A 14,050-nucleotide genomic window follows, 5' to 3' on the forward strand; every position below is an offset into this window, starting at 1 on the left:
ATGACATCTGGTCTCTTAGATTTCTGCCTTGGAAAATAATTTAAATATTTTTTAAACTTAGAGCAATGTAATTGAAGCTGCTCCAGATATGAAAAGAGAGAGTGAAAAAGAATGGTATTTTGGCAACGCAGACAAAGAAAGGAGTGGCCCATATGGATTTCATGAGGTGTGTATCTTGGAGAAACTTTTTGTGAAGGTCTCAGCATTTCTTATGCCCTCCTGCTTAGTACTTATAGAGGTGTGGAATATTTTAAAGCTGTCATTTAAATTCCTGTTATTAGCTCCAAGTGCCCTGCAACTCAGTTTCCACGTGAAAAATGGAGAACCAAACATACATATAAAATTATGCCTTCAAGCCTTGTTTAAACGCTGTTGCTCTGGATGTAGCATTCAGGTTTTTCGTGACTTTAATGTAATAATTTCTGGCTGTGTATAGTGGCTCACACCTGTAATTCCAGCACTGTGGGAGGATCGCTTGAAGCTGGGAGTTCAAGACCAGCCTGGGCAACATAGCAAGACACTGTCTCTATTAAAATAAAAAATAATTAGCTAGGCATGGTGGTGCATGCCTATAGTCTCAGCTACTTGAGAGGCTGAGGTGGGAGGGTCACGTGAGCCCAGGAGGTTGAGACTGCAGTAAGCCATGATCATACCACTGCACTCCAGCCTAAGCAATGAATAGCGAAACCCTATCTCCTAAAAAGAAAAAAAAAAAACTCTCTTAGTACTTATGTCAAACTATGTTTCTATATGGTATGAACAAATAAGTTTTAGTATACAGTCTAAAATTCATTGAAAATCACTCAATCCAAGAACTAAGGACAATTTTCCCCTTTATCTTGGTATTTGATCCTGCCTCCAATCTTCAGCCTCCCAGGCTCATTTTGAATTGGGGCAAAAATAGTTTTATAGAGGACCAACCCTTCTGCTGTCATATAATTTAATTAGCACTCCACCTATCATTTTTACTCCTTCCAGTATTCTTTATGCTCTGCAGGTTGACAAAGTGGTGGTAGGTTGTTTTTTTGTTTTTTTTTGGTTTTTTTTGTATTAACCAAATTTGGGTTCCCAAAGGCCTGTCAACAAAACTTGGTTTTCCTAAAATAGTGTACTTGCATGTTTGTTTCATAATTTAGTATGTATTTACTATAAGGTAGAAAACATTAGTGAAGTTTTTCATTTTATTTTGTCTGTTTGTAACAATGCCTTCCATCCATTAAGATGCAAGAATTGTGGACCAAAGGAATGTTAAATGCAAAAACCAGATGCTGGGCTCAAGGCATGGATGGATGGCGACCACTTCAGTCCATACCCCAGCTTAAGTGGTGTCTCTTAGCCAGTGGACAGGCTGTCCTGAATGAAACTGACCTTGCTACCCTTATATTGAACATGTTGATCACAATGTGTGGATATTTTCCAAGCAGGTAAAATGTAATTGAATGTTTTCATGGATAATTGATATGCTTCTTTAGTAACATCATAGAATCAGTCTGGTGGTTTAAAACAAAGATTCCTATTTATGGCCTTGGAGGTATGCTGCTTTGACCTTTGGCATTTTTTGAAATGGATATAAAGAATTTGCAAATTATATTAATAAAGTAACTAAAACAGCTTTCTCTGGGAGATTTCAAATAATATTACAAAACTGAGACTTACAATATTATAATTTCTGTGAATTGGTGTGAATGTTTTGAATTACACATACTGCAGTCCATAGACAGTGGTGAATGCCAGCTATTGATCTGACAGGCTAGCTGTTTCTGCTATATAAGGCAAGTGTAGGCCCACATCTTGCTCCACATCTTGCTCCACTTGACCAGTAAAGGTGAGAATTTGTTCTCTAAGTCGTAAATGTAACACTTGCATGGAACTTTTTAATCTTTATGAGATATTTACATATAAATCATTTTGATTCATTACGGTAACTAAAGATGTCTTGTGTTGGAAATTAGTGAGAAACTGTCACATATTTTAAAACACTTGAAGTTTTCATGGTTCCGGTTGGACTCAAAAGTTACACAGTTAGTATTTAGAAATAAGGTAGCATTAAAATTAAAGCAATACTTAGAAAATACCAAACATAGTTAAATCAAGGTTTAAATTTATGTAACAAACTTTGATAAGCCCCTTGGGGGAAAATATCCACTGACAGTGTGTTGGACAACACCAAGTTTAATCAATTAAATAATAAATAAGAGTCTTTGGCTCTTCTAGGATACTGTTATTCAAGGAAATCTTATGGAAGGAAATGAAGTCATATTAAGCAGCCAAATAGATTTAAACCAAAATACCTAATCATGTTTCCAGCTGTATGAGAGCTTAGTCTTCATTAACAAAAAAGTAAGGTAACTTGCTTCATGCCTAGTAGAATGTCATATGCTCTGAACATACAAATTTTAATAAATACATTAAATGTTGACATGAGAAAATGTTTTCTAGGGATCAAGACAATGCCATCATTCGGCCTCTACCCAAAGTGAAAAGACTGCTGTCAGATAGCACTTGCCTTCCCCATATTATTCAGGTGAGTTACTTTTATGTAACCAAACTAGGAGCAATTTTAAGAATCATTTTCTCTTAATTTTATTATCAGTACCAGTCTTTGTTTTGTTGCAGTCTATTCCATTTTCAAAAAGCCTAAACAGGCCAGGTGTGGAGTCTCACACCTCCAGCGCAGTCCCAGTGCTTTGGGAGGCTGAGACAGGAGGGTTGCTTGAGTCCAGGAATTCGAGACTACTTTGGTCAACGTAGGAAGACTCCATCTCTACAAAAAAAAATAATAATAATAAGGAAATAACCGCCAGGCATGATGGCACACGTCTGTAGTCCCTGCCCTTCAGGAGGCTGAGGTGGGACAATTATTTGTTCCCAGGAGTTTGAGGCTGCATTGAGCTGTGATCATGCCACTGCACTCCAGCCTGGGCAACAGAACAAGACCTTGTCTCAAAAAGAGAAGATTTGAATTACATTCATTTCACTTAATTTTTTATTTTTTTAATTTTTTTTTTGAGACAGTCTCTCTCTGTTGCCCAGGCTGAAGTGCAGTGGTGGGATCTTGACTCACTCCAACCTTTGCCTCCCATATTCAGATGATTCTCTTGCCTCAGCCTCCCGAGTAGCTGGGATTACAGGTGTGCACCACCACACCCAGCTACTTTGTATTTTTAGTAGAGAAGGAGTTTCCCCATGTTAAACAGATTGTTCTCAAACTCCTGGCCTCAAATGATCCATCTGCCTTGGCCTCCCAGCGTGCTGGGATTATAGACTTGAGCCACCGCACCTGGCTATTTCACTTACTCTTGAGTTGCTGAATATGCTGCAACTAAAATCAAACTTTTGATTACATAAAATTGAACCTAAACATGAGATGTTTCCAGATTCCAGAAATGTGCTAAAAGAGTTTTATTTTTTACCTATTTTTAAAATCACACCTCTTTAATATCTGAAAAGTGATTTACTCCAGTTTGTGGTGTATGTTGATGTTGTTAAGACTACTGGGAGGTACACCAGCAGGCCACAGGGGTGGATTTGTTGGCTTATATCTTAAGTAGTAATCACAGCGGTCTCACTAGCTTCTACCCTAGATTTTGACTATTCTTAATTATGTTTTCATTGATACCAATGATTCGAAGCAGTGAGTTGGAATTAATGTTATGCTGAGCACATTTCTTAAAAGGTTTCCAATCATCCCTTTTTCTTTTGCGTTATTCTGCTTTTTTGGAATTAAGCTATTTAAACTTCAGATTAGCATTAAACCCAAATAAGTCAGGTCCTAGAGACTTCAGGCAAATGTTTCTATTAAGTTCTATGCCAGTAATTTGTGCCATTTGTACCTTTCAGTTGTACATTGGTCTGCAATGGGAGAGAAGAGTTAACTCAGTTTATATATTTTTACATTCACTTATTTACTACCTAAATACCTATGTAAGTCATTGATGCTGTAAAAGACTTCTAAATACAATACAATAATGCCCTATTTTTTTTTTTTTTTTTGCCAATTTCTGTTATTTAAGCATACTCACATTTTAACATTTCTGTGCTTTTCTCTTGTGGACATTTCCATTCAGATCCTTCAGTGAAAAAGCACTGCAGTTATTGAGGACTCTAAACTATTACCACATCCCCCTCCCCGTGGGGCCATGTGGCTGCATGTGTGAGGTGATGCAGAGAGAGGAATGTGTTCTCCTTGATAGACCCTCTCAACATGTGGCTAAAACACCACACCCAGAAGATCAACCTCTACCATTTTTCTAAGTCTTACGAAACTGAAAGGAAAAAGTAAATACAAATGGCATTAAATTTCAGGCTAGGAAGGGTTGATTAAAAAACTTTTAAGAAATGTGCTCAGCATAACATGAAGCTTGGGGGAGGGAGGCTTTCTTTTAATTAACCAAAAATTTTCAGTAAGATCTGAACAACGTGATTAAAGATATTTGTATTGATAAATCTAGCTTCTTTGAACAGTGTGTGACTCCTTCTTTTTTTTTTTATATTGAGTTAAAAAAATATTTTTAAGAAGTTATTTTTATTTTTCTCTTAATTTTTTATATTCTGGGAGACCCAAATCTTGCCAAAGCACAGTTAGGTGGCTGTAGTACTTTCCGGGAACGTTATCTTCATTGGTTGGAAAGGGATATCTATAATTCATTTGACTTTAAGAGCAGTACTCATTTTTACCATCTGATAGAGCTTCAGAATTTTTAGAGTGGTCCAAGATACAGTGAGTAAATGTTCTCGGTTTTCTAGTATAGTGATAGTTTGAAATACTCTGGGGGTGTGTGTGCTGAATAAATGTTCTAGGTTTTCTGGTATAGTGACAGATTGAAATACGGTGGGTGGTTGGGTGTGTGTGTGCGCTTGTGTGTGTGTTTGCTGCTAATTCCCATAATGTCAAGTCTTGAACTACTGCCATTAACACTAGGGAAAATCCTATATGACTGTATGTTTCGTTTTAAAAATATGTAATAGTATGAAACGCTTAATCTAAATACCTTATGGAATACATAAGATACCAAAGCACAGAGAAATTTGAGTTATTTACTTAAAAGACACATAGCTGTTTAGTCTCACATGAGTGTAGAACTTTAGCCTCCTAATTTGAGCTACTTACTCTTTATTGTAAATTAATTAATTTATTTATTTGTTTATTTTTTGAAATGGAGTTTTACTCTGTCGCCCAGGCTGGAGTGCAGTGGTGTAATATCTGCTCACTGCAACCTCCTCCTCCTAGGTTTAAGCAATTCTGCCTCAGCCTCCCAAGTAGCTGGGATTACAGGCACCCGCTACCACGCCCAGCTAATTTTTTGTATTTTTAGTACAGATGGAGTTTCACCATATTGACCAGGCTGGTCTTCAACTCCTGACCTTGTGACGCACCTGCCTCAGTCTCCCAAACTGCTGGGCTTACAGGCGTGAGCCACTGCGCCTGGCTATAAATTTTTTTTTTTTTTGTACTGGGAGCATTTGACCCAAAATTGAGGATTCATTGGAAGCAGGTGTTTATAGAAAATTGGAATGACACCTTTATTAAGCTTCATAGATAAAACTTACTAAATGTTTATCAAAAGTTTATTGATAGCGATTCTGTATGGTTTTTAATTAGCCCAGATTTATTAGAGTAATCCCAGAAATTCCCATATTTATAGCTCAGATTTCTAGAGGCCACATCTTTTGGTAATTTCTGGTAGCAGATGTACTACCTGATACTTGTTTACCCTCTTGCCTTTTACCTGCACTTCTGGATCTACTTTTTAGGCTGTTTCATTGATCGTTATTTTCTGCTCTGCTCCTTGAGTTCTCAAGAAGCCTTCAAGGGATTCTTATGTCAGCTCAGCGGAATTGAAACAAACCGAGAAGTCTTTTTAGGAAGCTTCTTGCACAAGAAGCAATATTACCTGTAATGTTATGACAAAACTAGCTTCAGGCATGTTTGGGCTTTTCTGAATACATTTTGATCAACTCTCAATTGATTTTCTGCATTAAATATTGTAGAATGAATCATTTTTCAAATCTGTTGTGGGTCTGGTAGATGAGCTTACTGACTCCCATGGGTTTTTATTTTAGAACTTAATAAGGAGCTATAACCTCAGCATATGAAATAAAAAACCTAAAGTGATGATGCAGGTTTTTTACAACCCAATGAAAACATGTTAATTTTTTTTCAGCTACTGCTGACCTTTGACCCTATCCTTGTTGAGAAGGTTGCTATTTTGTTATACCATATCATGCAAGATAACCCACAGTTACCCCGCCTTTATCTGAGTGGAGTATTTTTCTTTATCATGATGTACACAGGTTCCAATGTGCTTCCTGTTGCTCGGTAAGAACTTTAAGGGTAATCTATTTAAAAGTATTATTTGAATTTTACATGGACTGATTTAATTGAATTTTTTGTGAGTACATCATTGCTTTTATTAAGATTCTCATTATAAAGGCTATTTAAGTAATGTCTAAAGACTTGAAAAGTAGAAGAATGGGGGAAAATTACTCAGAATTGTACCACTATACCACATCTAGCATAAGAATGTATTATCTAGTATTTAAGTATGTATTTAATATAGCCATATTCATATTGTACATGCAGTTTTACATTTTGCTTGCTTAAAATTTAATAATTTTTTATATTTTCACATAGCTTTAATATGACTACACTTTAAAAATCTTTCTAGTTAAGTTCTTGCCTTATTCAGAAATTAAATAATTTGGGAATATGGATTTATGTGAGTGGCCATTTGTAAGTTTTATTTAGCTGTAAAAGATCTAGTCTTTAGAAAACTAAGGTTACAAAAACTAAATCGCTTTTTATATCTGATAGATAATTCATTTTTCTTTCTAGATTTTTGAAATACACACATACCAAACAGGCTTTCAAGTCAGAAGAGGTAAGCCAGATTAATCCTCTGAATACTTAGCCCTGGGTAAGCTGTTTTGGCACTGTAAAGTTTCCTGAGCTGTGTATTATGTTTACTAGACTATAAGGACTTGAGGGCAGGTATTGTTTTACTCTGTTCTTACATCGTTCATGGTACCTTGCACATATAAAGTCTAAGGTAATATTTTTAAAGGAAAATAAATGTCGCTGACCCATTAGACTTAATATTGAGATTGCAGCTGTGAATTATAGCCTGACACCTCCATGAATTAAGGTTTAGATTAGTGATTTTTGTAAATAATTCACCTGAGTCTTACGTTGTCAGCTAAAATTCAGGAAGACTTCAGCCTTTTTGTTCAGATCCCAAAGTGGCAGAAGTGCTAGGTTTCTTTTTCGAAGCTACTCAGTTTTTCACATGCTCTCAAGTGTTCTTGTCATTTTACTGAGGAGTTAAGCTAGGAATTAAAAGAAGAACAAACAAACAAACAAAAAAGACTTATTTAGGTAGTTTGGACAATCTAAACTTAATATCTACATTTTACAAAGAGATATTTATTGTTGAAACTGAAGGGTGTTTTGAAATATGTTCAGCTCTTCATGGAGCATGGACTTCTTTTTGGATCAGATAGAGCAGAATAATAAACCAAAACCAGACCATTGTTTAGAAGACTAACCGAGGAATGCTGGCACCACCTTGACAATAGACACTAAATTGTATGTTTTATAGAGGAGCCAGTGAAGCCCTAGAAAGTGACCCATTTGTATAGTATGAAAGATGCCCATGGCAGCATAATTTCCACAGCTTTATACAAATAGAAAATGAGAATATAAACAAGTTAAAAAAGTCTCTAGTGATAGTACCTTAATTAGTGTTAGACATTTGGGCATTCTTTTTCTTCCTTTATTTCTGTGCCATTATGCATAATGTAATTTTTTCCAAATTTTATATTAGAAATGATTTATATCATTTCAGCTAACAGTATTTTGAATAATTACAGCAAAACAGTATTTAAAGCACAAATCTGGATGTTTGAATTACCAAATAATAGTATTCAAGAATACAACTAGCAATTCTTTACCCAAAAGTTTAACAGATAGTGAATTTGTTACTCTTATTAGCAGAAAGCCTGAAAATATTCATCTTCTAATTTGTCTTTGCACCACATGATAAAACCATGTTTGAGTTTTTTCTCTTGTCTCTTTGTTTTATCCTAGATAAGTAAAATGTCTTAAATTTTCCTAGAAGGAAATAAGCATTTATTTGTATAAATCCTAGCTAGCCCTTGGGATTTTATTTCCATTGAATAAAGAAATGAGTTTAAAATTTAGTGTGATCATTATCCTGACCCCATTTGGCCTGCCAGAGGATATGGACTTCTCAAAACAGTTAATTATAATTACTTTAAGTAGAAATTCTCCATCTAGATCCTAGCTACATTTCATGAGGACAGGCTCTTAATGATCTTCTGACCTTATTTTTGAAAACAGAAGCAAGTACAGGTGGGAACTATAGCCAACAATATAATGCAGGGTAATTGATGTAAATCTTTGTGGGATATTCCTCGTGTTTGTCCATTACTGTTACACGTGGTCAAAGGCCAGTTGTCCTAAATAATACTGGCAGCTTGTGACACTTAAAGCTAAGACTGCTACAGTACCAGAGGCTGTTGATTCTGCCTTAGAATGCCAAGCCAGTTTGTACCAGATACCTTACACTTCACATTTTGCTGTGTTTCCATCTACATTCTCAAAGCATAAAAGCAATTTGTTCCAATTGTGTTCCTTTCTTAAAGTTTTCTCTAACCATAAATCATTTATTAGAAAATTGAAAGATAACTTTAATGTTTTTGACTACCTTTCGTTTTGTTTTGTTTTGTTTTGAAGACAAAAGGACAAGATATTTTTCAAAGAAGTATACTTGGGCACATTCTACCTGAAGCAATGGTTTGTTACTTAGAAAATTATGAACCTGAAAAGTTTTCTGAGATTTTTCTAGGAGAATTTGATACTCCAGAAGCAATCTGGAGCAGTGAAATGAGGTAAATAACCAGTTGATTGATTGATTTGTATTTTATAATTTAGTCTTTGCTGCTCGCCATCTTCTTTAACTTCTATTAAAAGACGTGTTTTCACTAGTTTTATAATCTAAAATGACAGTAATCATTGATGCCAAATCAAATGATGGATTTCGATAAGGCCTTAAGGTTTTCTCTGTTCTAACAAGATTTGACAAAATTGCTATTACCTTAACAGAACTTTGTATAACAGTAGGGCCTACCAATCACTGGTACTTCTTAAATCGGTTTATAGAACTAGTAAGATTTTAGGTAATGAACTGATAATATATATAGGAAATTGGGATAAAATCAAGACATACTTCTGGCTATTTGGAAGTAGGACTGTACTCCCACTAATTAAAAACTATGCCCACATAATTTGGATCAATGGATCAGATCAGAGATACCCGAAATTATTCTAGAATGTGGGCTCCCTTTCCCCAACACCTTTTGTCCTTAATCTGGAGGTTAGCATTCCTAAGGTATGTCTTTATTGGCGGGGGAATGCTGTAGGAGAAACCTGTGGAAACACAGAAAAAGGAAAGTTTCAGAAGCAGATGACAATGCCCAGCCAGTTTCTGTTCAGACAAGGCTTGACACTTCATAGTTCCAGTGTCAAGCTTGTCTCTTTTTGGAGAACCCCTCAATTCCCCTAGCTAGATGGCATTAGATCTTCTTTGTCAATCACTGATCCTCGTCAGACTGCACACACTCCATGCCACCTGCTTGTTATCATTTGACTTGTTGTCCTATGGGCTTGTCATGTGTTAGCCACCAATTTGAATATATTCTGTATGGCAGTCATATTTTTCATTGGGAAAAAATATGTAACAATATTAATAAATTAGCAACACAGTTCTTCTGTGTAATATTTTTCTCCTGAGGTTGGCTAATATAAGGCCCTATCTAAAAGATGGATTGCTCTTTGTGCTGATAAGTTTCTGCTTATCTGAGGCCAGATCCTAGACTACAGTATGTTTGTTGAAATAAATACCATCTAGTGAGCTTCTTTGGATAATAGCAAGTTTGAGTTTCCTAGCTACACCCTCATGCATTCAGATGCATACCATTTGCCCTTCTAATGGCTGATTTTTTAATAGGAAGGACTGAGAGTATCAGCCCTTTTCTCTATGATCCTCTTTACAGATAAGTATCATAGATAAGTTTTTTCCATGTTTGTACAATAAAATGCCCAAAGTAACATATTTAAAAGCTCTCATTTTAGGATAGTAATTGAATTATTCTGTAGATGATTGATACAACTATCTTGCATGATTATGTATCTTAACCTTCTCTTTAAAGTAATCCCTTTATAAAGCTTGACTGGAGGTTTTTATGATTGTAGGCGCCTCATGATAGAGAAGATTGCTGCCCATCTTGCTGACTTCACACCTCGCCTTCAGAGTAACACAAGAGCACTTTATCAGTATTGTCCCATTCCTGTGATCAACTATCCACAACTAGAAAATGAACTGTTTTGTAATATTTATTACCTCAAACAACTGTGTGATACACTCCGGTTTCCAGATTGGCCAATTAAAGACCCGGTAAGTCAGCAGTTTAATTTGTGCCGCCTTAAGCCACAAAAAAGGGCCTCTAAACACTTCTGGGTATTTTGTCCTCCTGCAGTAAGAAGGAGAATAGCTTTCTTAAGTATTCCTTCTTAAGCACTAAGCACTGTGCAACTCTGAGTATAGTTCATTATATTTGGGTAGATCTCACGTTGAAAGATAATTTTTTAAGGGAGTATTAAGAATATTGCAATCTTTATCTTTTGTGACAAAGACAAAACAAACTTCATGCAGATAACATAATTACATGTATATAGTATGACATACTTGAATAGCTTGGTGGAAGCTTGTCTTTATCGCAGGTTGATTAAGCTCACAGATGTTGGAGTTAGCCAGTCTGGGATTGAGTTTCAACTGGACCATTAATATTTAATAACTCTATTTAATATTCAGTACATTGCTTATTTGTCTAAACCTCAGTTCTCATCTCTAAAATATTGGTAATAATAGCAGCTATCTGGTGGTGTTTGTGAAGATTATTAAGAATTCACATAAGCATAATTCCTGGCACACATAAGAGGCAAGGAGTGTGACCTCCTCAATTATAAAACTGTATGCACTGTTGGCCGGTCCAGAGGCTCCTTGGGACCCCTCTAACCTGAGCCTTTGTATATGTGTGGGCACCTGTGCCCATGTTGTTCTGTTACCGTGGTGGGACTTATACCATTATTACCATCCAAAAGATTTCAGAATAATTGCCATTTGTACTGCAAGTCACCGCCTCTTTACAATGCAGTGACCAAAAAAACGCAGGTAGACTCGGGTACTTATTCAGGTTTCAACATGAGATACTAGATATGGGCTTTTTAGTCAGACCTAGGTTTTAATCCAGCTCTACCACTGAACTGGGAAACATGCAGCTAGCTCTTAGAATCTCAGTGTTTTTATTTATTGATGAAATTTTAGACAAGAATTAAATTTGATAGTCTGTTAAGTACCTAGGTCCTTGGTTTGTAGGCAGGCAATAAATATTAGATCTTTTTTTCCCGTTTGCTAACCAGATTCCCTTGTGTTCTCTATCCTTTACATTTGTTTGAATGCTAGCATACCTATAATTATGTTAGATCACCTTGAGAAGCACACCACAATATACTGCTTGCTTTCTTCCTACAGTGTATCATCTAATTTTGATGTCTTTCATGGTTTCTGGACACTTTAAAAATTAAAACTTTCAGGTTTTATCTTTCACCCATAAAGATAACATGTCAAAAAAAAAAATCTTAATTCTTCCTGGGTTTAATTTGAAGCCTAATATATAACACAAATTGGCAGAGAATTTAAAAAATTTTTTAAATAGAGGAATATTGCCTTGTAACAAATACCTTGCTCTGCCCAACTATATAGCAGTGCTCAGGTGATTTTGGTTATTTGTATTTCAGAAAGCTGTTAATTGGACAGCTAAAAGTATCCATTTAAATAAATACAGCACAATGATTCTATAACTTAAAAATTAGACTCTGAAATAGTTTTACTTTGATATAATCTTTTGTCTTGAAGGTTAAGCTACTAAAAGATACTCTTGACGCCTGGAAGAAAGAAGTAGAGAAGAAGCCACCTATGATGTCAATAGATGATGCTTATGAAGTGCTTAATCTGCCTCAAGGACAGGGACCGTGAGTTGTTTTCAGTACAGTAGCAAATGTCTGTCCCACCTTAAAGTATCAGTATCAAAGACTAAGTTATATTTAAATCAATCATTTTAAAATCTTTTGCCTGTACTTTGATATGTACACCTTGGGAATAACCATATGGAACTATATCTGTGTGACTTTGATTGATTGCAAACTTATTAGCCAAATTGTGTCCTCCTCTTCTTGCTGGCACATTCATTTCTCTATTAATTGGAAAAATGTATGCCGAGTACCTGGCACCGTATCTGACACACAGTTGCCATTCACATATTCATTTTTCCCCTTACTTTTGTAATTTGTGTTACGCATGTGGAAGAGATTTGATAGCAGTATGCCTAGGACACCAACTGACAGATTATGAAAGAATGCAGATTTGTCTTATCAGTGAAGTTTTATGGTTAAGACTAGGTGTGTTATGGAAACATTGTTTGAAAACTTAAGTATAGACTAAAACTGTATATTTTGTCAAGACTGATATAATAACTTAGAATTATAGAATTTGAAATTGGCATTTTGGACATTTTGACAAGTTAGTGGATTTTTAACAATATATTTTGTAGTTCTTCCAACTCAAGTATAATTTCATAATTTAAAGTGAATGCGTAGGGAACTTATAGGTTTTATCTTTCACCCATAAAGATAGCATGTAAAAAAAAATATATAAAAAACCATAATTCCTCCTTGGGTTTAATTTGAAGACTAATATATAATCATATACAGTTCTTGATATAAGTAAATTCTTAAAATATTTTAGATAGTTTTGTAAACATTTTTTCTTGTGCCTTACTATACTCATAAAACAATTTTCCTGTTTAACAGGCATGATGAGAGCAAGATTAGGAAAGCTTACTTCAGACTTGCACAAAAGTACCACCCTGATAAGAATCCAGAAGGGAGGGTATGTACTGCTGTTGGAATTAGGGCATTGGGCTGACTTCCTCTTGCTCTACTGTTATTTAGTAGGAGAAAGTATATTACCTTCTGTGCCAGTACCTGCCTCATAATATATACCCAGTGTATATTTAATAAACTTCTAACCACATGGCCATAGCTTCTGCATGGATGATGCTCCTCAGTTTACCAGAAGAGTGGCCTTTATGACTAGGAACTTACAGGTTTTATTGTGTCTCCTTATCCATGTCTGTTTGAGAATTAACTCTAATGGGCAATCATAAGAATAATTGAAAATAAGAAATGCAGGGGAACTTAATTTATTTGTAGGTTGTAGGTGATACCATTGCTATTCAGATTGCTTTGGGCAATTTATGTAATTTTTTCCAATGACATCCAATTTCATATCACTCTAACTGAAAAAATAGAAAATTTGGTTCAGATTTTAAATCATCATTCCCTGATGCCGCCTCCTCCAATGAAGTTTCATAAAAGATGAAATCACATAAGAACCACCAAAACCAGGACTCTGTTGCTAGAAACTTGGAATAATTTCCAGTGGGTTCAAGGTCTGGTTTTCACTGGAAACAAAACAGAGACAGTATTCCTGAATGAGAAGACGTGACATTGAAAAGATCTGACTTTTATATGTTTAAGGTATTTTAAATCAAAACCCTAGGGGGTTTTTTGAGAACCTCATATTAATTCAAATTCATCTAGGAGAAAAAATAAGAAAGGAAGAAATTTTGAAATCTCTTTTAAATTGCTACACTTAACTTACCAGATATTATAACACTTCATAAAGCTACAATAGTAAAACAATATGAAACTGACATAAGAATCAACATATAGATCAACCAAACATACAGTGTAACAGTTTAAGAGCGTGGAGTTAGGAGGCCGACCTGGCTGTACCTCTTAGCTCTGCCACGAATTGATTTTTTGTCCTTAAGCAAGTTATTACATCTAAGTTGCAGCATCCTTTACACGGTTTACATGGCTGTTTGAGGATTAAATGAGATTATGGCA

General features: G+C 35.4%; 1 protein-coding gene across 1 annotated transcript in view; it reads left to right on the top strand.

The window, feature by feature from the left end:
• DNAJC13 (DnaJ heat shock protein family (Hsp40) member C13) overlaps nt 1-14,050 on the top strand; it is a 120,163-nt gene that overhangs the window by 62,563 nt on the left and 43,550 nt on the right. The window contains exons 27-35 of the mRNA XM_023207430.2: nt 62-166; nt 1,222-1,424; nt 2,440-2,524; nt 6,165-6,319; nt 6,836-6,881; nt 8,756-8,910; nt 10,274-10,475; nt 11,997-12,112; nt 12,950-13,028. Coding sequence (XP_023063198.1) covers nt 62-166; nt 1,222-1,424; nt 2,440-2,524; nt 6,165-6,319; nt 6,836-6,881; nt 8,756-8,910; nt 10,274-10,475; nt 11,997-12,112; nt 12,950-13,028 — 1,146 coding nt within the window. The remainder of the gene's footprint in view (nt 1-61; nt 167-1,221; nt 1,425-2,439; nt 2,525-6,164; nt 6,320-6,835; nt 6,882-8,755; nt 8,911-10,273; nt 10,476-11,996; nt 12,113-12,949; nt 13,029-14,050) is intronic.

The sequence above is a fragment of the Piliocolobus tephrosceles genome, chromosome 2 (genome assembly GCF_002776525.5).
Source record: "Piliocolobus tephrosceles isolate RC106 chromosome 2, ASM277652v3, whole genome shotgun sequence".
In the NCBI taxonomy this organism is placed as follows: domain Eukaryota; kingdom Metazoa; phylum Chordata; class Mammalia; order Primates; family Cercopithecidae; genus Piliocolobus; species Piliocolobus tephrosceles.